Source organism: Tribolium madens, unplaced genomic scaffold, assembly GCF_015345945.1.
Source record: "Tribolium madens isolate multiple individuals breed KSU strain unplaced genomic scaffold, Tmad_KSU_1.1 Scaffold_96;HRSCAF=242;Tcas5.2_LG5, whole genome shotgun sequence".
NCBI lineage: Eukaryota > Metazoa > Arthropoda > Insecta > Coleoptera > Tenebrionidae > Tribolium > Tribolium madens.
The window spans coordinates 9,675,583-9,701,554 of record NW_025401068.1 but is presented as its reverse complement, the minus strand read 5'-3'; the positions used below and the strand labels follow the sequence as shown (position 1 = coordinate 9,701,554).

The 25,972-nt window shown below is 33.6% G+C and overlaps 2 protein-coding genes across 5 annotated transcripts in view; one reads left to right on the top strand and one right to left on the bottom strand.

The window, feature by feature from the left end:
• LOC123012400 overlaps positions 1 to 25,972 on the top strand; it is a 125,682-nt gene that overhangs the window by 89,758 nt on the left and 9,952 nt on the right. For all 3 annotated transcript variants that reach the window (XM_044410281.1, XM_044410283.1, XM_044410282.1), the window contains 5 exons: positions 20,492 to 20,582; positions 20,647 to 20,957; positions 23,119 to 23,302; positions 23,351 to 23,701; positions 23,755 to 25,675. In XM_044410281.1, the coding sequence (XP_044266216.1) occupies positions 20,492 to 20,582; positions 20,647 to 20,957; positions 23,119 to 23,302; positions 23,351 to 23,701; positions 23,755 to 25,675 (2,858 nt within the window). The remainder of the gene's footprint in view (positions 1 to 20,491; positions 20,583 to 20,646; positions 20,958 to 23,118; positions 23,303 to 23,350; positions 23,702 to 23,754; positions 25,676 to 25,972) is intronic.
• On the bottom strand, positions 5,626 to 8,131 carry LOC123012401 (P-granule-associated novel protein 1-like). Of its 2 annotated transcripts, none has more exons than XM_044410284.1 (2): positions 6,354 to 8,131; positions 5,626 to 5,901 (listed from the first exon to the last, which is right to left on the bottom strand). In XM_044410284.1, the coding sequence occupies exon 1, from the start codon at positions 8,129 to 8,131 to the stop codon at positions 6,932 to 6,934; it is 1,200 nt and encodes a 399-aa protein (XP_044266219.1). In that variant the 3' UTR covers positions 5,626 to 5,901; positions 6,354 to 6,931. The 2 variants fall into 2 exon arrangements, with proteins under 2 accessions (XP_044266219.1, XP_044266220.1); XM_044410285.1 differs by having other exon boundaries at positions 5,626 to 6,505; positions 6,554 to 8,131.

The following is a 25,972-nucleotide window of genomic DNA, read 5'->3' as shown; positions in this document are numbered from 1 at the left end:
AGTACCCCATATGTATTAAACGAGGGAATGCAGGTTCGAGGTGGTGATATAAAGAAGGGAACCAGGGGAACAACTGTTCTTCTTGTCTGATTTTTATTGTGAAGGAAGAGGAATGGTTTTGATAAGAAGTCGGTTAGGCTTTTGCTAAATCGGCACCTGTCCTATATGGCAATCTTAATATTTCATCCAACACAGTTCATTTACTACTTTGTTTTGCAACTTTTTTATTTCACATTTAGATAATATACTGTCTATTTTAATTTTTAGGCAGTAGACGTGTTTTTTTATTTTTTTATGTCAGTTTAAAAGCTACATATTCACCTTTCTTAAAATTGCATGGAGTTCTATCACTTTTTTCATGCATTCACCTTTCCTTTCGTATAAGCACGTAACGGTAGACTTGAGGTCGAATGGTGGCAATTTATTGACGATGTTACTTTTTCGCTACGTGTTGATGCCTTTCATAAAAAATTCTCAACTTCGCAGTATACTTTACATGAACAATATGTCATGATACAAACCCAACCAATAAACGTAAAGGATGAATGTTTCGAATCTTATATAACTTCAAAACATTGGTTTTATGCTTTGAAGAATTTCGAATTTAAATTGTATGTTTCAATATGTTTTCCCTGTTTTGGTTACTTTGACTATGTGGTGCACGAAGGGAATAAAACCTTTTTTTTCAATATAAAATCGATGGTAAACCTTGTATCGAAGTAATTCGGATTTTACCAATTTTTTAAATCAAATCATGGTTGAACAAAAATATATTGTTTTTAAATAGCCACAATTAAGTTGTCTAAAGAGAGTCAAAATAATGGTAATAAGAATTGCATTTCACGAAGATCGAGAACGCATGTCTTTTACCACAAAGGTGCATTTGGATATAACATGGGAAACATAAATTTCCAGATGCTTTGGTCACGAAATCATGGTGTTGCTGTAATAGTGATTTATTACAAAGTTAATCTGTGTCTAATGTGAGTTATACCTAGGTACTCAATGAGTCAAGTTTTGTCAAGTTTCTAATTGAAAAATTCACGTTACTTTAGCGAACTTTTAAGTGCATCCACTTATCCATTTTGATTATTTGATTTCATACCCGTTTCGTATCGTATGAAATTTTAACAAAAAAATCAGGTTCGAACATTTGTTAAATGTCTTATTATGGATGACTGGTTGCTTTTCAAATTCTGTAAAGTGGTAAAATTATTTGTGAATCACTCTGTCTTACCCCATAAATGGGAAAATTGTACATTTTGCATGAGAATAAAATTTTAATATATCTTAATAACCGCTCTCACGAATTAAATAATTTGGTTTTTCAGTTTGTGTAAAATAATATTTAATTTTTATATTGTCAAGAAGAGTCAAGAATGTAGTAGATGGCACACCTAGTAGCTTATATTAAGGACGTGGAAAAGCAGTGTGTGTTTTGTTAATAGGGTGCTTGAAAATTAAAGCCTGTCAAGCTGAATTCTCTCGTATTATAATAATTTAAAGTGTTTTGAAAGCTTAAACACCCTAAGATCAATTCCTATAAAGGAAAAGGTAAAGACATAGTTTCGAGGGCGTAAGTAAGAGAAATTTACACAAAAAGGTCAACATAGTCTCTATGTTGTGAAGATGTACTTGTGTTTGTATGAGAATTAAGGATAAAGTTTTAGACTCACTGTCACAAAATTTTGGTCTTTAATATTTACTTGATGTAACTTAGACACAAGACAACTAATGTAAATAATTGTAGCATTGGCTACATAACAATTTTAAGCTCAAATGTTGACAACAAATTTTGTGTTTAATCAAAATTCACTTACTTGTGTCTTAATCAAGATCTAAAGTTGTTTTCTTTTAGCAAAATTTATTATCGTTTTAAGATCGTAAATTTAGTTTTAAAGAAGGTAATTTTAAAACAACGTTAAGGTATATAATTACTGCACCATTATTAAGTTTTGTTTTACTGTTTACACGTTTTCTTATAAGATTAATGAGTAGGATGCAAGTTGAACAAACGAGAAGGCAGGAAGTCGGGGTATTTATAGTTAATACTTGTATTAGTCACTTTATTATTAACACAAAGTAATTAAAGTTGTATTTACTTAAATTAATTAAAAATAAACCAAATTTTATGAAATTATATGTTAGATAAAGGAGTGTAAAATGTACCTAGTAAACATGAACAAAAGAAGTCCCACATCAACTTCCTTTATTGTCTTGGTATAGATCCCGCACAAAGCTGTCTTTAGCGACACCAACATCCCTAGAATGTTGATTTTGGTATTTAATTAAATACTGCAGAATGATCGATAGATAAATAGAAGAGATTACGCAACCATTATTGCACACTGACCCACATACCGGACTTTGGGCCAGCATCATCATTCGTGTTTGGGTTCCCTTCTCATTCCGGATACCGGAAATGGTTGGCAACAATGTCGCCAATATTCATAATTTGTAATAGAACGACCTGTCAGGAACTACGTCAACCAACTTTTTTGAAAAGATTATGAAAATACACCTGTCAAATTTGAGTTATGGCCATCGGCGTTTTTAAATTGAAATTTTCTCTTGTTAGAATACTCTTTTCTAGCGAGTTGATGCATTGTTTTTTAAAGTAATACATCATAAATGTGGACGTTGTAATTTGCCTTCAGGTGACACCTGATCAGAAAAATTAGTTCACAGGACTCAAATCTGTGATGTAGAGATTAATGAACACATCAAATCCTGCTAGAACTGTCAACTCTCGCGAAAGCCTCCGACTAGCAGGAATTGAGCCGGATGGCGGAAACGTACGTGGCAACTCAAAATATTTACTTTAAGGAGATTACGTCCAAAGAAAGACGTGTTTACAAATAGTAAGGGAAGTTGGCACAAAATGAAATGGCGGGATATCTGTAGCCTCCGAAACATTTTTACTGGTACATATAATATCTCAAAAAGGATTACTGAATTATGCCACAATAATAATGGATGTAGGAACAAATTTCATTATTTATAAATAAGTTTTGTATTTTTTTCTCTCTTCTAAAAATTTCTCTTTTTTTCTTATAACATTTAACACCCGCCCCAGCTTAGACTTATTCAATTAATATACTACACTTTTTTATGAATATTTACATAAAGTTTGAATTTTTGTGTACTGAAAATGTTGCAAATTTGACCCTATTTGTTTCTGTCGGAAAAAAAATCTTTTTATCTTACTTGCCATTTTTCTTTGGGGCGCAAGTTTTGAAACAGGCTTTATGTTTAAATAACACTTAACAAAAAAACGTAACAAGGTATATTTCACACTGTTTCACTTTCTGTTTATGAAAATTAACTCATAGCTGTCGAAATTACATTTTTTCACGTGATTTGGAAATTTGTAATGTGATTCATTAGTGACAGAGATATTAAGCGATAGAATCTTGTTTATTGAAAGAAAATTTTAAAATGATTTTCACTTTGTTTACAACTTTCAGTATTTATTACCCTTACAAGGGCAATCACGACGCCACCACAGTCAAAATAAGGCAGATATAAATTACTTGGGGGTGCATAAATTAATTAGGCAATTACGCTCGGAACGAGTTGAAACTTCCATAGCTGGACACAATATAGTTGGCGAGCATAATCTGTTGATGTGTCCATGTTGCCATACTAGCTTTATTAAAACTTAAAATTAAACAACAAATTTCAGAAAATTAATTTGTTAGTCTGGATTGTTCATTAATAAATTAAAATTACACGACTTTCAGGCAGCCGTATGAAAGCTACAAGCAAATATAAATAAATCTCCCTAGTTTCTGACACCAGAAATTTGTTTTTTTCAGTTAGTATAAATTTGAGTTTGCTCTAGTTTTTCTTAAGTTTTCTTTATTCTGATTCTCGCATTTTAGACAAAGATAAAACTAATGTTCGTGTCGTGAAAAGTTTTCAATGTAAGATGGAGTTTCTCGGCGTGAAATGTAAATACAATGTGAAAATGATTACACATAACCGTCACTAGATTTTGTGATTGATGATTTGCATCAGATGTTGTTCAAAGGAAAGCCCGATACAGATATTATGTAGCTTTTTTATATACACTCACGCACAGCATCGTTTATGAATTTGTTCGGCGTCTGACAAGCTATTTCATATTTCAGGGGGAGATTTTTAATAAATTCTCTAAAGCAACTGGCCCATAAAAACTTTCTTTCTGCACGCAGGAACGGCAAATATTAAAACCATAGACAAAAAGATCAGACTCATATTTTACAATAACAAGTTTCTTAAACAAAAACAGCGAGCAGACGCAGGTTGAATGAAATCGTTTGAAAGTGAACGTGGTTTTGAAATCGCAGTTTTTAGAAAAAAGTTATGACCTTTTGTTGATTTATGGTCGGTTTGACCGTCGAATTAATTTTTAAAATATAAAACATTGCAAAATGATGCACACAATATGACTTAGCGTGACTGTTACGTCTTCAAAAAAGTTCGGAAAATGTTAGTTGACGTGATTTGTCAACTTAATTTCACAGGACTTTTCCTTTTGAAATTAAATTGAAGGCTCCATATCAGTGTTATTAAACAAAAAGAAAATTTTTGTCAGTTAAGATTACAGATTTTAAACAAAAATAAAAGGCAATCGAAAAAAATGTGTGGTATAGTTGGTATAGATATTCTCACTATTATGCGTTTTTGCAAAAGAAACAACTAAATAAAAAGTGTCAATGGAAATTTCGTATTGCCAATTTAACATCGTATTAACATATTGCATTCATCATTATGCATTGTTCCTCGTTATTTATTAATTAGTCGACTTGATGCCACAAACGGTGGATAAATCATTAATCTCTATTACACGGTCCAAAATCACAGCATGCACTAGCTGAGGGATAATTAACCTATTTTATTTTCGCCAACCAATCATCTATTGAACCGACCTTGTTGTTCTCTTCGCTAATTCCCTCATGACCACACATTGTATTCAATTAATAAATAGTTCATGCGAATTATCCTCATAATGTTGCTGAAACTGGACTACGAGTTTCCTGAAAGATATCTCTGCGTTTTTTTTAAATAAAGCGAAGCGCCCATTAATCTACGCAAACAGCTCATTGTCCATTAATCAAATATTAACCCTCACAAAAGATACACAATTAGCAATGAAACGTTTTGCGGCAACGAACAATTCCAATTATCTGCTGGTAGATGAATAAGGGGCAGAGAAGGGCGATTTTAAAGCTACGTGCCAGATATCCAGAAAATGCAAACCTGTCTAAATAAGGTTCGTTCATTTTGTAAAGCATTAATCACATAAAGCAAATATAAAGAAGGTAACAATGATAAATGACAAATTTACGCTGAAAACGGAGAAATTTCTCCTAATTTATTATCTTTTATTCTAAAAAAGTTTATTTGCGCCAGTCTGTTGTAAAGAAGCTGTCACGGTTAATAAAAGTTTTTGGCTTAAAAACATCTAATTTTAATTTGAGGTTGGAGAAAAGTTGCGAAGGTTGACGCAAAACGAGTTCATAATAATGATTTCTCAGTTGAGCTGTTTAGTGTCGAGTTTCTTTTTTTCATTTGTCAAACTGGTTATGGAATAATAACAAAATAAAAACTTGAAAAACCCTTTATTATTAGTATGTTCCATTCATTATGCCTTTATAACACATAAGCGACCGTTCCGCAAAGCTCCTAACCCAGATATATCCATGCCGGCGGGTATCGCAAGCTCGTCGTCGAGATCATTAACTAGCCTCTTACTTGGAAAAAATCGTGTCGTCAAATGGCCAACACGTGCTTGAATGTCTGCTTGGTAAGCCCTTCAGCGGCGCTGCGTTGGTCCTTCGTTCAGGGCACGTATTCCACCCCCGACGCCCATCTTGTAAAGGATCCTCCGTCAGTCCATTGTAAGCATCTGTGACCCTTAATGAAAATAGAGGTTGCTTACAATCGGACTACCTCATGGTCCTAAATAAATTAAGAGGTTGGACGTGAGTTGAGCGATGAACATTACGTGTGCATTTAGCATCTGCCCGTAAAAATGTATTTCGTGATTTATTGCAACATAAAACAAGGGCAGAAAGTAAGTTGATGGCAAAATAACACGACGTTGCCGCCGTGAAAATTAAAGGAGCGGACCAAGAGAATGGTGTGTGACGGAAGGTGTAAAACAAATAACTTCATTCTTTTTACTTTTAAAAAACTTGAGTGGGTGTCTCGTTTAAATCAATTAATCTCGTGGGATTATTTATTAACCCAGTTTGCGTTTAATCAAACGGTATAATTAGTGACTGTTGATTTTTTCTACAAATGTATTGATTTGAGTGGGTGTTGGAAATGAAACGGTAACCCCCTACGTGCGACATGAAACTAACCAGACTTATTCCTTGAGGGGCAATAATGGCCAACATAAATTTTGATTCGGTTCACCTACTCAGGTTCATGGTCAAGAACATGAGTTGGAGTGTAGGATAGAATTTTTTTCATAACTGTAATAAGGTTTGGCGCCAGATCAGCGAGTTATTGCCTTAAATGTGACCATATATTATGCAAAATAATGTGTTAAGGCTCTTACGAGGTATTTTATTATTTATAATATTCTGATGCATGGAGGGAAAATGGCCATTTCTGCAAAGTGATAAGCTTCCATCGTGGCGTGACCTTTGCAAGCAGGAATTTTCCTCATTTAACATACAATCATAAACTCCACTTAATAAAATGTACGTTTCTTCTATAAAACTTGCCATAAAGATAGGTTTCTAGTTTTTTAAACATTTTATCAAGTTTAGAGATAAATAGAGAATAAATGTCAAGCTTTTAGGTAAAATTACAATAAAGGTTGTAAGCATCCAAATTGATAGGATAGAAAGCCTTTATTTTCCCACACTCAAAAAACTAAGTTTTTCAAGGCTTTATTTTAACATGAAAAGTATTAAATATTTACAAAATTCAATTAACGAGAATGAATACCTACTATAAATCTTGAACTAGTCTCACGAAACACATCACAGGTAAAATTTTCTTTTTCCCTATTCTGCTGCATGAACCTTTTCAGATCATCACGATTTTCCACCGGTTGTGAGTTCTTGCATTCACCTTGGTCAATACACACGGGAAGAAAACCGCATTTAAACAATTCCAAGTCACATTTTGTCGTAGTAAAATTATTCTCGAGCATACTTTTCTGCATTTCTTTCAAACATTTACAATTCCATGGATTGCCAAACAGTGTCAGTGTCATAGGTTTTGCGTTACTTTTGATTTTTATGTTTGTTAAAAGATTGTAACTTAACAGTAGAGTCATTCTTTCCGTTTTCACCTTCTTAAAGTATTTCAATGAAAAGGTTTCGAGTTTGTTGCTACTTAAATCAAGATAAATCAGATCTTTAAAATCTTCAAATTCTGGAAGATTGATGTGATTAATGTTATTGAAGGAAAAGTCAAGCTTGTTTGCTTTGACTAAAGAGGGAACATCGGAAACGTGTGATAGCTTGTTGTGACTGATTGTTAGTTCACTTAGCTTCGGGGATTTTGAAGCAAAACCGCCTTGCAAATGTTCTAAATTGTTGTAGTCTAGTTGCAGGATTTCCAAATGATTGTTAAAGGCATCTTCATTAATATGGGATATTCTGTTATATCTTAAGACGATTTTAGTAATTTCACTTCCGTCGAATGTATTCGCTGCGATCATTTCGATTTTGTTACGTGATAGATCCAAATTTTTGATAACAGATCCACTAAATGATTTCTCTTCAATTAACTCAATATTATTATTGACCAAACCTAACTGGCTCAGTTTTCTAAAACCAGAAAACATGTTACTTTTTACTTGAATCAAATTATTTCCATAAAATTTCAAAACTTTTAGTGTTCCACCTATTTGTTTAAAGGTAAATCTTTCAATTGATTCAATTTGATTGACAATAAACAGTATCTTAATTTCTTCTAATTTTTCGAAATTGTTGCTTTTGATGGTGGAGGAGCACGAAATTTTATCAGACTTGATTACTACGTCAGTCCAATTTCCACTTTTGTAATTCCGAATATCAGACACACAGTCACAAAACGTCATATACGATTCTTCACAATGACCGTAAATTCGGTTGAATGAACCGATCGCGATGAGAATTAAATACGCAGCTTTAATCAACATTGTTAGTCGCAGACTGAAGCCAAATTTATTAACTTTATGGCTTTTTAAGTGCAAAGTTCGCTGTTTATCACTTATCACATTTAAATGTGGTTATATTTATTTAATTAATGTTACTTAATTCTACAGGCTGCTCATTATGATGTGCGTTTATTTAAAAAGATACCGACAACTATTTTTGTGGTAAACTTTTTTAGTTTTTCATCCAGCAAATACTAGAATTGCAAATGTTAATTATTTTCACAAAAAAAATCTTAGGGTCATTTAAGGCTTTTATTGTGTGAAATAAAACGAATAATTTACATTTTAACTTTATAATTGAATTAAATTATGTATTTGTAATCAATGTGTCGTTTATCGTATATGGAGAGTAACAGGTGGCAAGAACATAAAACAGATTCCTTGTTCTAAATAAGGTAATGAATTTTTCCGAATCGGAATCAGCCTGTTTAAACTTTTATTTTGATTGTGGATTTTTTCAGTTGGAGAGAACCTTGAAACTAAAATAGGAATTTTAACCAAATCTCAAATGCATAAATCATCGTAGATGTTTTGAAACACAATTGAAAGTTTAGGAAAAATAGTAAATTAATATTTCGTTATCTGTTGTACAGAAAAGGAAATGGGCGTGTGGGTGGAATAGATGAAGTCTTTTTTATCTTTGACAGCTTCTTTATTTCTGTGATTTATGTATTTGGCTCTTTCGTACAATCGATTGTAAGGTGTGTAACTTTTTCTGTTCAAATGCAGCTTCTACCAAACTTACGATTTTGTCAATAGTTCCCAACGAAACTAATTTTACAGACACAATAAGTTTCCGAATGTTGTTTACTGCATTGTCCATTTTTTCAATTTTCTCGCTGCAACTGCAGCAAGTTTGATTCCAAGCATGATACGACTAAACCAGTCTACAAATCTCTTTTTCTGCTGAAAATTTCGTTCGAGATTGGCGAGGCAGACATCTTTTTGCACTTGCTTTCAATTTTAAAAAGCTATAAAATATAGAAATACAATTTTACATTTGACATTTTATATATTTTGATCCGTCAGATACAGCTAGGGGCAATTCCAAATAAATGCTCTGAACAAGTTAAAAGCCAAACCGCCAAGCACTGCACCGAAATCGAATCTACCGTTCGTTATCTGACGGAAACTTGTTGCCTGTGGATGCAAACACTTCCATCAAACTGATTTTTTTCTCTAAATAATGTGAAGAAATGTTGTGGATTTTATCACTCCAGCCAAAAAAATCATCGAGATAAGTAATTGCTCGGTTTATCAGTGCATTTGAGAAATTAAGTTCACCAGTGGTAAAAAGTCAAGTCTTTCTTTGCGAATTCATTCTCTGCTGTGCAGAAGTTTCTATTTATCGATCGACTTGGTAATTAGTAAAGTTTTGTTTTATAAGTAAACAATTATTCCACAAATAAAAGACAACTTTAACAGTTTTAAAGAAACTTAAAGAGAAAGTAATTACACACCAATAATTGGGGTTGTTTGTCGCGTAACTCTCTTTATCAATCTCAAAATAATTTTGGTGTTTTGGTGTCTTTTTTTGATGTAAGTATAAACAGTAAAACAGGTCATGTCATTACACTGTTGGGATTTTTACTTTGTCTTATCTCCAAAATTGCTCAAAATAAGAACTAGGCTAAATAAATAATTATTAGAAGATTTGGGTTTTAAAATGTGTATTGCGATTTGTTTGAATATTTAGATAAATGCTCCAATATTTCCACTGGAAATCGATATTAAATTTGACTGAAATACTTTTGTATTGTAGTAGACGTAACATAAAATTTATTATCTGAAAATGATGGGCAATATAAATACATATGTTCGTCTAAATATTCAAAAGTACAAATTTCCTTTAGAATTATGTATCCAGAAATTATTGTTGTTATACTTCTCGTCACGATATTTGAACTGTCGTAAATCTTAAGTCGGGTACCCGAATTACTCTTAACAATAGAGACATTTGGGTTGTTGTAAATAATCCAACAGTAAACACCATCTGGGACACCAGATCAGAATGGTCCGGACTTCAATAATTTTTCAATTTGCAATAGTTTTGAATGTTATGTTAAATAAAAGATTTTACAAAATTATAAAAAGAAACAATATGTTGTATTTTAAGAAAATGTACCTACAATAAGAACAATAAAGAATGATGCATAATTATGTTGTTGACTATATTGTTGTTTTTCAGAGTGGACTCCGATGATACATTTATTTGTTTGATTATACGATAATAATAAACCCTTATTTTGAACATAAACAAGGTTGGTACTGGGTTATTTTTGTCCTCTTATCGGTGGTAAAGGGAGGTAAACTGATGACGAATATATACTATACTATACGAATATACTATTGCATGGTTCGAAACCAATATGAAAATTTCGAAACAGTTTTTTTTATTTGCTTTACTTTTTCTTTTATTTGAAACAAATTTTTGATTTGACATTTATTTTGGTTTTCATTATGCCCAGGGCTTCAGAATGGGATGAATTTTTAAAACAATTATAGGACATCCTGTATATACTGCGATTTAACTTTAGCTTACATTTTAGTACAATATTACACAGTAATAACATTTATCGGAAACAACTAACCACATCCAAAGGAAATGTCTTGAACGAAATATGTAGTAAATAATAAAACTTTTATGCAATATGGTTTTTGTTCTAGCTTTCAGGGATTGCTAATATTTACTACTTTAATTTTTAACTAAGATACAACATTCAAAACTCCCTACTGCTTGCATAATAATCCTCTTTCCGACTTTCTACCACAGGAGCGTAAAACTAAATGGCCCTTTAAACATCGTCCCAGATTAATGTAATAATTCATCAGAGCTTCGATAAGACAGGTTTCAAGCACCAAGGACTTCCAATAATTGAATATCTAAAACGTTTGTTAATTTCGCCATTACCATTCTAGAGCAAACCACGGTGCAAATTATTACTAGGCCTGTCAGTCGACTAATATACCTACCTACCTGTAACTACGGCAATTGATGGTAAATAACTAGTTATATGTCAGAAACAGCCACGGAAATTAACAATGTTATTACTAATCGAATCGTCAGTAGGGCGTTTCAACACATAGGCAACGGACCTTTGATTTACTCTCCTCTTGTGATAACAATTAATGGAACTTCCAACAAAGTTAATTCACCAAATGGATAGAAGTAATCTTATAAGAGTCGCTTGAAGTAATTGTTTTACACACACTAAGTGATAATCAAAAACATCCTCTCCAAATTTAATGAAATATTAAATAACTGAAAATATATCTTGAATCAGAAAAGATAACTGAAAATTTAAAATACACAAAAATAGTGTTGACCTTGAGTAAGCCGTTAAACACCAGAAAAGAAAAATAGCACAAAAAACTGAGCACATTAAAGTAGTTTTACTGCTTATGAGTTTTGTGTTTGTATAATAGTATAATGTGTGTTCATTGGCGCTTTTATTGAATGTAGCCCTTGGTGTTTTAAAAACTAAAGCGTGAATTATTAAGGCATAAAATATAGATGAAGGATTACAACGTAATCCTATTATTTATTGCTCTACTTAGAGAAGGTTAAAAAGTGTGACTAAAAATTTCACCCTTTGCTTCTACTCTCCCTGAATATTTGATGTTTCCAAACTGCACTAATACCTTTATTAATTAGTGATGATTTTACTGGAAAGGTCTGACACTCGTTAAATCAAATGTTGATTTTGCCAAAGTCAGTAAAACTTGAAGCTCGACAATCCGATTGTGTTGATAAAAAACAGTCGTTCTAATTAAAAGTTGACGATGAAAACTAAAGCAAGAATTGAAACAATTACATCGTCGAATATTTTTATTGATAATTATCACTTAAACAAACTGACGAATTTACTCCTATTTGAAGACTTAAACGATTAATTAAACTTTAGAAACAGTTTGATTGCTTTTATCAGATTAAAACTTGAAAGTTTGGTAGCAAAGTTTGGCGAACATCTATTAAAAAGATCAATTCGAGAAAATTGAAGACGAATGTCAAGGAATGTTTATTTAAAAAAAAAGGTCAGTAAGATTAGGCACTTAAGCAGTTAATTAAAAGGAAGTCTGCATTTGAGCCAAATAGCAGATTTCAGCTCAAAACAATGGATACAAAGAAAGACATTATTGCTGCCAGACCCACAATAGAAACTAATTAATATAAGCATAATCGCTGATTATATCTGGAAGTGATCTTCCGTGCTTCTTTTGTGTCAAAGTCAAAAGGAAGCAGAGGTAGTGTAGAAAGGCTTCAGAGAGGCAAATTCCCCAATGTGCTTAACTTAATCAGGTGATAAAATTATTAAAGCTGGTCAAAGTTAAAGATGCAATAAAATTACATACCATCACAGAGTCATGATCTTATTTTATAATTTTTTAGTGATAAGATTTTTTTTTTAATTTATTAGCAAGAAAGTTATAAAATACCGTAAAATTTTTAAACACTCATTATAACACCACTTATTACTACTGAAATGACATACATTCTAGTAGATGTAGCTCTTATTTTGCATTGACATAATATTGCATAAATAAAATTATTTTGATCTATATTTTTAGAATAAAACTGACATAACGTAAGTTACTCTATTTATTCAGTTGTTGCATTGGTGTAAATGAGGAAGCTATAAAATCAATTTATTCATAAGTATGTATGTATAAAATAACTTACGTAGCTTGTTTTAATTCAAGAAAGGCATAAGGTATTACATTATACTTGGTAAGTACGTTAATTAATACCAATCAAACTTTCCCGTTAAATTAAATTAAATTAATTAAATAATTTTGATTTAAATAAATCTTTATTTAAAAAATCTTATTTTAATTTACATATTTAAATGTTTGTGTAAAAAATTGTTTTTCCTAAAGCTTTTTTATAACTAGTTTATATCATTTTAATTCAGTGTTTAGTAATTTTTGCAAAAAAATTAATTTACATTCGTAAAAATATAGGAGAAAATTCGCAACACACATCTAGTATTGGCAATATCAACGCAATGGGAAAACATAGTAAAAGAAAACATCTTAAAATTAATTCTTTATACACAATATAACTCAATTCAAAATTTTGGTCATTCTATTTAATGTTTAAAACTTTGGTAAAATCTATTTGACAGTTATTGTACGTACATTAAACATTTCGTGTTAAACGAGGGAAGTTTGTCTGGTTGCTTTAGGAAAATTATAAAACGGAAATCATCTCAGCTCGATAAAATTAAGGAAGTTTTGAGTAAACTGTCTTGAAATGATGCACTTCGTTTTAATTAAAGAGTCCAATCATTTCAAATAATGCACAACAATCTATATTCATCAGTAAACTTACATTTAGGTTTCTTAGAATGCATGCTCAGTCTATTTACTCCATGCAAGTGCCTGCAAATGCATAAAAGCAGGTGTGGTCGATGTATTCCTGAAATTGTACTGCAAACAGTGACGTTTATTTCCAGATTTTATTAATTTTCGCACTTGTAGAGCGACAAGAAAATATGACTTCGATTTTTTTTGCCACAGAATTTTAATTTGGACGTGTTTATAATTAATTTACCTACTTAATTCCCTTTATTTGCTAATTCCGTAACCCCTTTCGTCGTATTTTTCTGTTCATAATTCGTAACTTTCCGGAGTGTTCACTCAGTTTAACATTTTATTTTATTTTTCAAGCAAAGAACTTTTCGAATGTAGACACGCTGTGTTACTTTTGCTTGACTGAAACACAGTACTATAAAAAAAGGATAATTAACCGGAGAAAGAGCAGCTAATGATCGTGTCAGTTGCAGTACAAATCGCGGTTCTTTTCTGTTTATCCATCCATTATTTGAACAGATTATAATGATTTTCCAAAACATTTCTTTGAAAGAAAATTCAAAACGTCCAATGTACAAATGAATTCCGTTACGATAAATTATAGAGCCGCTCGAATCAATTCCGATACATGTCCTACAACGGTCTTTCTATTCCGAATGTGTACCGAAAACCATTTAGAAGAGAGAAAAATACGGAAACTGAAGCAGTAAATTCATCACGTTTATCAGCTGTCTGAAACGCGATAGACGGCTAGTTTCAGTTTTTTTGGCAGAGTGATATCGATGCTCTCGCCTCCGACTGAAAAAAATAACGACCGAAGCGGAATTAATTTCGCCTGCGCTAATGAACTTACTGGAGGAAAAGTAACGTCTTTCGAAGTGAAGTTTCAGGATGATGAGTCAACTGGTGGGTCGCTTTGGCTTTGACAAAGCTTTCAAGTGAACTGACCCGCTATCGAATGCGCTATCGCGATTGACGGTTTCAGTTTTAATTCAGGAATCGGATTTCATATTTCATGTAATTGCCGATGTAAATGCATTTATCAAAAGAAATAAAGAGCGGTACCTAAATTGCAATTTTGAATTTGAATTACTGTGCTATCCATCAAGTAGTACATAAAACTGGAAGGTATCGCACTGCCAATATCGATGTTTTAACCAGTTTAAGGTGTTCTAGAAAATATACGAGTAATTTTGATAAGATACGAGTACAAGAATTAAGAAAATATATTTTGGCATTTTTACAAAATAAAAGGGGTTATTTTATTAAATCTTATTTTTAAATTTAATTGTCAAATTAAATTCATTTGGTTAGCAAAGTGATAAACTTATAAGAAATATTTGATGAGGACATCTGTTAACTCAGGCATCTTGTCGTTTTGTGTTTAAAATATGACTCAATTTCTTGTCACCAGTGTTTCGTATTTGTGTTTCATTGTAGGTAGCTTTTATTTTCGCAGATTATTTCTCTCGGAACCCTTTTATCAGGGTGTGCAAAGAGGATCAGTTGCATTTGAAATTCGTAAGACCGGATGAATTACCCCTCGCTTGAATAACCCTTCAGATATTTAATCAAGGTATATAGCCGCTTAACAAAACAAAGTATATATTTAATGAAAGTACGCAAACGCTTAGGAAAGTAAGATAAGAAATTGGTGTTTTCATTCTTCATGTTAATTTATTATTTGTCATGAGGAAGATTTATTTTATTGTGCCATGATGAGTAAGGAGCAGAAAAGCATCTGCTATAGAAAAACACGTCAATATTGAAAGTTGTTCTTTGGCAGTTGGCTCCACATTCCGTTGAGATTTTATTGGAATGAGTCTCGGAGGATTACGCAGCCCAGGACGTAGTCGTTTCAACCCCGCACATCGGAAATAGACTGATTATTCCATACACGCTTCCACGTAAATCAAATCGCGTTGATATTTCGATTATACGAAATGGTTTTGGACACGACCATCTTATTACTGTGGCAGATGCGTTCGATGATGAATTATTGATTTCTTGTTCTTGTTTTTTACACGGCCCATGTCAACCAGAAACAATTACCGTTGGAACATGGTGATTGATGCTGCTAATTGGCTCACAACCCGGATAAATCACTCTCGATTAATCGACGGGTTTCATGGTTTCGTTATCGGATTTATTTTTGGATGGGTGGCATCCGGTTACAAAAATAAACACAACATGTTTAATTTGATCGCTCTTGCAAAAATTAAAAGGCACTGGGATAGCCCATTTTACGAATGAAAATTGACGCACCCTCTACTTTGTTTATTCATTTAACCTATTACGACTAGTACATTGAGTGACTTGTAATCACTTTGTTTTGAGTAAGGATGGACTCTTCATGCTTTCATTGACTGTGTGATAGCGACTCCAAAACGCAAAAAAATTTCATTCGGTTTAGATTATAAGTGTTTTGTTATTTAGATCATAATCTGAAATATACGGAAAGTTATTTGCTGTATAATTTTAGTTATTTAGGATATTATTTAACAAAGTTCATTATTAATAAAGAAAAAAAGATAGGTTTCTTACAGAAAACATGCAGTTGAACTTTTTTTCATAATTTCGATGTTAATTACTCCTATTAATTAAGGCGAACGTTATTGCTTAATAGGAAATGATAGGTGCTAATGTGTTGGATGTTTTAACTTATTAGTTTTGTGGAGAATTTGTTTTCATAGTGGTCGTATAGTTAGGATAATAATGTTTCTAAATTACCGTCAGTGGACTTTTTATCATTATTTTGTGTATGGCATTTATTGGAAACAACAAAATTCTAAAAATTGCCTGATTTAAAAATGCACTGCAATATGAAATGAAATGTTTCTTGAAAATTGAGCTAGAGGCGATAAAACTCTGACTATAGTGGGTAACGTCTTACATTTTCATGATATCATCTTTCGCCCTTCAAGTAAAATAGACTGTTTATATGAAACCTTCATATTTCAAAAGAGCACCCTTGCATACGTTCAAAAAATGCTCTATTTTTAATAGATTCTGGTTTGGTTTATTGAAAATAATTTATTAAAAGATTATAACCGCCAACGTTATAGAAGTAGATGAGTTTCATGTAGATACAATACGGCTGAATTGAAATGAAATTTCAAAATGTAATCTCCTGTAGGAATAATGCTGAAAATCGTAATTTACTACATCGGATAAAAACGTCAACCCTTGTTACCAACGTTTGGCAGCAACACTAGATTATTATTGGCTTCTTGCAAATTCAGTTCTAAGATTTATTGTAGATATGGATATTGTCATTGCGTTTTAATTTTATGATCGTCGCTAGTTTTGTCAGCAAATATTAATTGGAATTGATAACTATCTCAATAAAATATCTTCAATTTGATTTGTCTGAGACGTGATGGAACCGTTAAATTTTTGTTGTTCTGAACCTCTATGTTGTGAATATAAAATTCAAACAGAATTTTATTTTATGACCGTCTAGATGCGCTCGATCATCGTCTTGTATAAGCTTCCAGTCTTCTTACTTATGACAATTTAGTTGTTAATAAGTTATGACGCGTTTTTTTTTAGAATTTTCTAATACATTTTGTAGTGTTTATTGAGTTCGCTTCCATCTTAAACTGCCCATCTCATATTTCATACAATATTCAATACAATTCGAAGCTTCTTTATTCTACATCTCGCCACATATGGAAGAGCCTGACCTGGCCGTCCAAGTCAAGATTGATTGTATTTTTTCTCTAGTGTACGTTGTGCGTGTTTTTCCACCCCCCTGCTATTTATCTATCTCGCTTGGTTTTGTTTTTTTACCCGGTCATGACCCTTTCATGTCATTTGTAATTTATAGGGATTTACAAGGGCCCAACCTGATTTTTTAAGGAAAAAAGATACGCCGAATTTCATCCCCTTCAATTTTCCACACTTCGAGACACATTAAATTTCGGTTTATTGCAGATAAAACTACGTCTTATAAACGAAATTTCGTTGCAATTCACTCGCGGATATAAAATATACCGTTAAAAATAGGATCTGGCGACGTAATTGAAGTGATGCCATTATCGCGGAAATGCGGGAGCATAAATGATCTATCGTTGCAAATGTGCAAAATACTATTGGACAGTCTCATGTTGCGTGAAAACAGGATAAATGCAAAAGCCCGGAGGATGAATGTGATATAATGTATTGCATTTGTTCTAGTTTTATAGGTACATTACATTTTAGTTATTTAATGTTAAACTGAGTGTGTTGGTAATTACTAATTGCGAAGACCTCTGCAAAAGTTCGCAGTGGATAAGCCTCGGGACACTATTATGGAAGCAATATTGTTCGCCAACTAAACTGGGAATGTATTTAGGCCAGGGATTATAAAATATAAAAAAATCTGTACTCCTAATGATGATAAACTTTACATAAACCCACATCTCACTGAAGGCATTGGTATTTATTTTGTCTTATTTACAGGTGCCAAAATAATTTTTTAAGTAGGGTTCTGGATCAAAATTTGAAAATAACTTAAAACTTTTTAAGTAACGTCAGTCGTTTTGAGATCCAACCTTATTTAACATTCTTTATCTTCATCACGGTCCATTTTGTTAAAGGCCACAATCTTGTCCAATCATGGTCCAATCAAATTTTTCTGAATCAATAATGTATTTTCCTCGTTTACCTATTTTAAAATTTGTATTTAATTTGCTTTCCTTTTTTGTAATTTAAAGAATTTTGATTCATTTATTCGTAACGAGAGATATCAAGCGATGATGTTTCAACTGCTCACCTGTTAAGAAAGAATAAAACATTTTTTTTTTACCAAATTGTGTAATTAAGCCACTTTTATTTCCAGGATTTTTGTATTTGCAAACTTTTTAAATTCTCATTGGAATTAAATTTGTATATAAATAATTCATATGAAGCGATCAAAAAAGATTTTTTTCCATTTCATATAATACCTACAAAGCTCACAATAGACTATTAAATTTGTACTTCTCTGATTTTAACCATACAAAATTTAACACATATTCTTTAAATTAGCGCATGTGTAATATTTTGATTGAAAAATATTGATTTTATCAATTTTTAATCCATATGCAAACGAATATCACTGCAATAAACATAAACCAAGATATTGACCTGACCTGACCTAAATAATTAAATGAAAATATAAATGCTATTAATAACTAAACTCAAAGCCCTAGAATCTAATTTGTTATTTTTAGCATGATATTAAAATTATTTCGTCAATAAAAATTAGTAAGAAGTATGTCTTCCAGACAAAGATGCATTTTTCCAGTAGAAAAACTTCTGACCAATGTTCCTTTTGTTTGTTTTAATTAATTTGAGAAGCAAAATAAGTACGCTATTTCGAATTTCATTCGTCTTCACATCTCTCACAATAGTAAAAATTTTCATATTATCTCACTAACCTTCATGAGGCTGTCAATCGTGGGTGTCTCTAGAAAGTCGTTGTACTCATCATTTTGCTATTAGATTTACACTCGCTTCGTTTTAAAACTTAAATTGTCGATTAAGAAAATGTAAGTAAAAGAAGCAACGTTAATAAAACTCCCACATTGATTGTTTGATGCGAGATGTGCTTTTAACAAAGGTCATGTATTAAAGAATCTTTTTACTTATTCAAAAAAGTATAGATATGATACTAGTATGTCGTTAAATTAGAATTTAAAATAAAAACCCAAAGCGCATCAGTCATGACATTTATTAGTAGTAAAATGGAAATGTACTTTCTTGCTGTTCCCACTTCACAAGCAAACTTTATCAAGGTAATGAACTTCTAGTGTAGATTTATATAAGAACACTGCTCTTCCAAATCCAAGCATAATTAAATTAGACATTTCCGCGGATATTTACTTCCATTCGTACAACTACAGTAAATTTCAACGGCAAATTAACACTAGACAACTTTGGTAAACCTCTTCGGTACAATCCCCAGTTAATCTCTTTACCATGTTTCCATACATAATAGACACAGTGACAAATAGGTATGTTAAATGTAGAGTAAATCAACCTTTATCACCTGCAATTGGTTGAGAGTTTGTGCACAATGAAGAATAAACTTAAAAAAATATTGTGTAAAATTATTGATGAGATTTTGAAAAAGGTATTTTAAAAAGTCCATACCCTATTTAGGAATTTTCTTTTTGTTATGCTTACATGTCTAAACAGTATTCTTCTGCCACCTATTGGCTAAAGTCCCAAACTAGTGAAATTTAATCATCATTCGCTTTACACCGTTACTAATAGTGTTAATATTTACCCACGTCTGTAAAAATCGTATACTTTTCATTAGTCAGCACGACAAAACACCCATTTGAGGTGTATTTTGCTGGAAGAAATCTCTTTTCTTTGTTATCTCTTTCAATTTTCACGCTACATCATCCCCGAAGTATCCTCCCAATAATGAGAAAACATCAAGGCAAAACATCTACGGCGTTCCAAATTAAACATGAAATTCGTTGGAGATTATTGACTTTTAATAGAATTTATCATTTTCCGTCCCGAGTAACGATTTCACTTTAAATTGCTTTAAGTCACTATTAGTGCTAAACAAAAACATTCCAGATTATGGAATTGTAAACCCAAGCTTGATTTTCGCCGCTCCAGTGGTAATTTTCAACCATTTACTAGTAAAACTGTTCTATTTACAGGAATAACAGGATTGAAGAGCTAATGCGAGCACTTAAAAGCCACGACATGGCCATTATTTGGTTCAATTAAAGCAGTGGCTTTTCGAGGAAAACAGATTCTGCTAACGTGATTTGTTAAATATGACAATGTAGCAACAGTCTGATTCGGGTTTTATTATTAGAAAATGCACTCTGGGTAATTAAATGTGTGTCATAGTAGACCAGATGAGATTTTGGATTTGTCATGATTCATTAAGATTCCCTTTGTGAATTGTTAAATGTTAATACTCACCTGCTTATCTAACTAACCATGTTAGATTTGATTTTTAACTATATTGTCCATTATTGGGAGTTTTAAAACGCGTTTTTTTTTCGTACTTTTTAAGGGAACTTTATCTCTTTGCAGGGGAAGCGATGACGTGCAGCGGTCCATCGAGCTACTCGACCGGGTCTTGTCCGAATTCGATGATGTGGAAAATGCGAACCAAGTTCAGAATGTGAGTACATCCGTCCAACGCGGTCGTTAAATAATCGGAGTCTGTGTACATCTTTACCATCCAGATACAACAAATTACGACGTCGACGTCGACGCCGCAGCTCAGACAAGTCAGCAGTAACTCAACCACCGGCAACGTATCATCCACTCCGGACGACGAGAGTCCTTCTCTCGGTCATCAGTCAGAGGATGACGGTTATATGAGCATGAACGGCCGCAAACCTAAGTTCAACTTAGCCTTCAAGCCGTTGGCCGAAGTGCCTGTCCATCACGAGAATGCCTCGCAGTCTCCCACAATTATGCATCCGGGGGATCCAGACGACTTTCCGCCGCCTCCGGAGGAGGCGCAGAGGCTTATCGCTACACTATTGCCTAAGTAAGCACCGGTATCCTAAACTTTACCAACAACAATAAGAAGAGTAAATACAAAAATGTAGCACGATTTTTGGTGAAGGCGCTGAGTTAATTTAACATTGAATACGCTTTAATAAATATTTGTCAACGAAAAATGTGCCCATCACAAGTGAATAAATAATACATATAGCTATATAAACTGTGCCATTTATTTGTTTTTCTTACAAGAAATTAAACTTATACTCTCATTTAAAGTGATAACAAGGCTGTTTTTGCAGCGTCATAGAACAATAATTGTTTATTGATCTTGAAAATTATTCAAATTATTCAGAACATCCTAACTGCAGAACAAATTAAAGTACATTTTCTAAATTGAACGCTGTATTTAGTTAATACAGAATTTTTTAATACAAGAAAATTGACTTCATTAAATAAGGAACTAATTACTTTGTTTCTTTGAAAAATTGCAGTTTTTATTTTGTTTTTTCTATAGTTATGAGATACTGTTAGACTAGTTCTGTTTACTATTGTTACTATTTCTACAAAATAAGTAACTCCTACTAGACACTTCTTAGATGAAAAAACCTTTTTTGAAGTAATTTATTACTTTAATTTTAACTTTAAGTTTGATGTAATTTGTATTACTCTTTGTTATAAGCAGTGAAACTGCCTGCATATTTGCGGCAAACCGTTTTCCACCACGGAGTATAAATTCCACAACTTGTTTAAATAGAGTATTTACGCCCTTTAAAATTATGTACCATGGCTAAAACATTTATTTTTAAATAGCGTCAGGCAACGAACAAGAAAACAAGTTTAATATGTTTATCATTGTTACGGGATAAGCTGTAGACTAATCGTTCATTATTGATGTGAAAAAAAGAATGATCACGAAAGCAAGACTCTAAGCACGGCACGTTATTGGAAATGAAACACATGTCAAAAATCAATATGTGGGAACAAAAATGAGAAAATATGGCCGAATCGTATATACCAATATTTAATAATTGTAGTTCAGATTAGTCAAATGTATTTCAGAAAGTATCATTTGTAAATCAGAAAACATTTGTAACTCACTTTATTACAAAACGATTAAAATCAAGCAATTATAAACAAAGTGTAAAACTGCACAGTTATATAACGCCCCAAACGGTTGTATATTGAGATGGTTTTTTATTATTTCCTGAAATACAATTCAACTTTTCGAATTCCGAAAATTTTACTGTCCTGAACTATCATTAATACATTCTAACGTACGATTGACTAATCTGAAATACAACTGGACTTTCTGAAATACAATTTGCCAATCTGAAATATACTCGTACACCCCACAAAAATTATCGCATAACATATGTTTATACATGTAAAATACGAACTTAAACTTAATTTTTTTTTGTGTTTTCTTTCCGAGAATGAAATTGTATGAAATCTATATTGCACATATCAACATACGGAGTTACTGTCATTGATTGATTCCTGTTGTGGTAAACGAGATGGTTCTGCAATGTCTTACGAACACTCAACAAAAATTAACACAAGCAGTTCAAAAATCAATTATCATTCTAAACTAGTGATGAAATCTTCTTAGTTTATTTATATGAAATGTTTGCAGGCTATTTGCTACTATAGTTAAGAAATTTTTGTGAGGTGTGGACATTAAACACTCTTTAAAATTAATCTCTTATATTCTGAACTACAATTGAAAAAGGTGTATAATGTTAAAAGAGTAATAAAGAAATATCTTTTCCCTAAGTGTATTTTTTGTAAAAATTGTTCCTTGTTAAGCAAACAATCCACCGTTTTAATTAACTTGGATGCGTGAATTTGTAAACCGTAAAATAACTCACACATTCATTAGCAGTGGAGACATGTTCAGTACACAAGTTACTCTATCCGTAGTTGCAAAGTTATACTTGCACATCAATTCCGCGATGTCGCATTGTGAAAATTAAATATTTAGTTGCAATGCAATGAGCAGTTTACGAAACGTTGACCACAGCGCAAAGATATAATCAAATAGCATTATTGCACATCAAATATTAATAGTGTAGTTATTCTTATAATTCCGTTTGTTTTACGTGAAAAACTTTGTCATTCAAGCTACTTTTTAGTTTCTATAAAATATATTTCTTTGTGTAAAGTGAGATTTCCTGCTGTCACTAAGGCTCGACGGTATTTTACAGAGTGTCCCCAGCACACAGACCGAAAAACAGCACTAATTCAAGTAGAAATCGTCAGTTTCCTCTAACTCAGTTACCGCCTCGGGTAGAAACGATACCACCGCCTCACAAGTTCCAAAACAATGAGTATACGCCGATAATCAATGGTTTACCCGATCCAATTCATACTGCCACTCAAACGACTTTGGTAAGCGATCTAAAGTGATTTTTTTCAAATTGATAAATCTGTTTTTAGCCTAAAACAAGGCACCAACGTCCATACGGATGGGAAAACAACGATTTTACGTTAAATCCCCCACCTCCGCCCCCGGGATACCGTTTCGGTAGTCTCCCGTTTCAACATGGGATTTACCCCATTACCTCCCCCACCCGTGTACCTCCGAGAACGATCCCAACTGCTTTGGAACGTCATCGAGAAGTCAAGAGACGTGGCAGCGAAGACAATCTCTCTAGTGACCTAGAAGGGTCTGCCTTGAGGCCCTTGAGCGAGTTGGCAGACGATGAGCATTTTTCAGACGATTCGTTGGAAGAAATGCTTCCGCCTCCTCCGCCCGTGACCAATAAACGCGCCAGCATCGCCTGGGAGGTTTGAATTAACAAGATTTAGTAGAAATTGCATTGAGTAAATATGTGTTATAGGTGCCTCTAGACGACGACGCCCTCCTCACTCCGGGTAGCACCAAAGTCATCGGTAGAAGACGAAGGAAATCCGGATCTCACTCTAGTACTAGTTCTATACCGAATAGATTAAAAGAATTGGAAGACTGGCCTGATCCACCTCCTTGCACGACCGAGGATGAAGTAACATCACCGTTTTCTGATTCTGACGACCACGTCATTCTTCCACCAGAACTAAACTCGGATCATTTATCAGGAACGAGCACTTATATTGTACGAAGAGGCAAAAAGGATCGAAAAGCTTTAGTAAACGTCGGAAGTTCATTAAATTCAAATTCTTCACTCAATTCGAGATTAAGTTCAGATTTGAGTATCCCTGCATTAAATTGTCGGCTAAGTCGGGAATTGAATACACCAAGTTCTAGATATAGTGTAGATTTGAGCACCCCACATTCAAGACTCAGTCAAGAACTCAACTCTCCCAAATCTAGGTATAGCTTAGATTTGAATAACTCGAGACACTTGAGTCAGGAACTGAGTAGTTCACCGTCGAGGCTTAGTGTTGACCTTTCTAGTTCTAGATCGAGCACTCCCAGTAAGCAAGGAAATGAATTTAAAAAGCACAGCACTACTTTTGATAATATTAAATCGTTGATTAAAGAAGGAAGAATAGAGAGTTATAACACGCCACCTGTTGAATGTACCTCAGATTTGAACCCGAATATTCCTCCGATTGTTAGAGTAGTTTCGTTACCTAGTTTGAACGCTGAAGAATATGCACCTAGAAGGGAATTAGATGTGACGGTAGAAGAGGAAGAAGACGGTGAAACGTCGCAAGAAAGTGCAGAAATCTCGCCTTTACGTCAAATCGAGCAAAACATAAGTGAGTTACTCGAACGACGTGACATTGAAGTGATCCAAAAAGACGAAAAATGTCTCTTGAATGGTGTCGAATCGTTAACTAAGAAAGAGAAACGCAAAGCTCCACCTAAACCTAAAAAAGGCCACGATCTTCAAAAATCGAGTAGTCACAATGAAATTCAACGCTCGGAAGAGTACTACCGTCAATTACTGATCGAAGCCGGCAATCCATTTCCCAAACGCAACGGAATCCAGAAGTCGGAAAGCGCAAAAGAAATGTTGATCGCGCACCGCGAAAACCGGCCTTTGCCCACGTCCACGTCGGCCGATTTCCCGGTGCGAGTCGAGGTCCTCCAACACGACTTCCCTGCACTGCCGCCGTCACCGGTGGAGGAAGACGATGAGTACTCTGAAATCGTCCATCCGACAAGGGCAGACACTCTGCCCGCCAGCACTGAGCCACCTGTAGTGCCTCCACACCGAGATCCGGTCTCGAACAGCCTGAAAACGCGTTCAATGGACGCGAATTACAGTCGAGGAAGACGTAGCAACTTTTACAGCTCGTCGAGCAGTCGACGCACTTTGCCCATGGAATTGCAAGAGTCGAAGCGGAAGCCGTTCCAGAAGCAAGAGGAGCACCACCTGCAGACGTCGTGCAGTTTGCCAGAGACGCCGATTTTCGCCAGGGGCTGCGACATACCGAGGACGCCGCACAGGAGGGCACCGGATGTGCCCGGGGGCACGGCGCCGAGACAGAGCAACACAATCGGCAGTTTGAACACGATAGGGAATATGTCAACAGGAGGGTACCGGAGAGGCATGTCGAATCCGGGGTTGGAACAGGCGTATAGAGGAGCAGAATTGTTGAGGTTGGCAGGAGGACCAGGGAGGGGCTGGTATCCGAAGCAGAGACACAGAAGGCCAGCCTCGATTGAGCATTTGGATAGGATGGCATCAGGCCATAACCCGTGGGAGCCTAATAGGAAACCTCTCACTCTTCCGCCAAATCTAACACCCAAGTTCTTCCAAAGATCGCCCAGAGATGCGTTAAGAAGAGTCACTAGCCTGCTTATTAGAAAAGGTACGACAAGTTTATTTATTTAATTGTTTTTGTTTAGAACGAGTGGAAAATATCACAAATTCCTAATGCTTACCTAATTTGCAAAATTTACCTTTCCAAATTAAAAATCTAGATACAGACTTACAATCCTTTTTGAACTATAAACTTCACAATTTCATTATTAAAGTAATAAATACCTACTAATACCTACTTCTAATCTAATTCCTTATTAAATAATAATTCTAAAAATGTGTATAGACTAAAGCTTGTTTTTAATACTTTGCAGTGAATTACACATTTTTGAAACTGATATTTGTG

Excerpts from the sequence above, each read along its gene's own strand:
- LOC123012401 (XM_044410284.1), bottom strand. The coding sequence starts at position 8,131 with ATGTTGATTAAAGCTGCGTATTTAATTCTCATCGCGATCGGTTCATTC.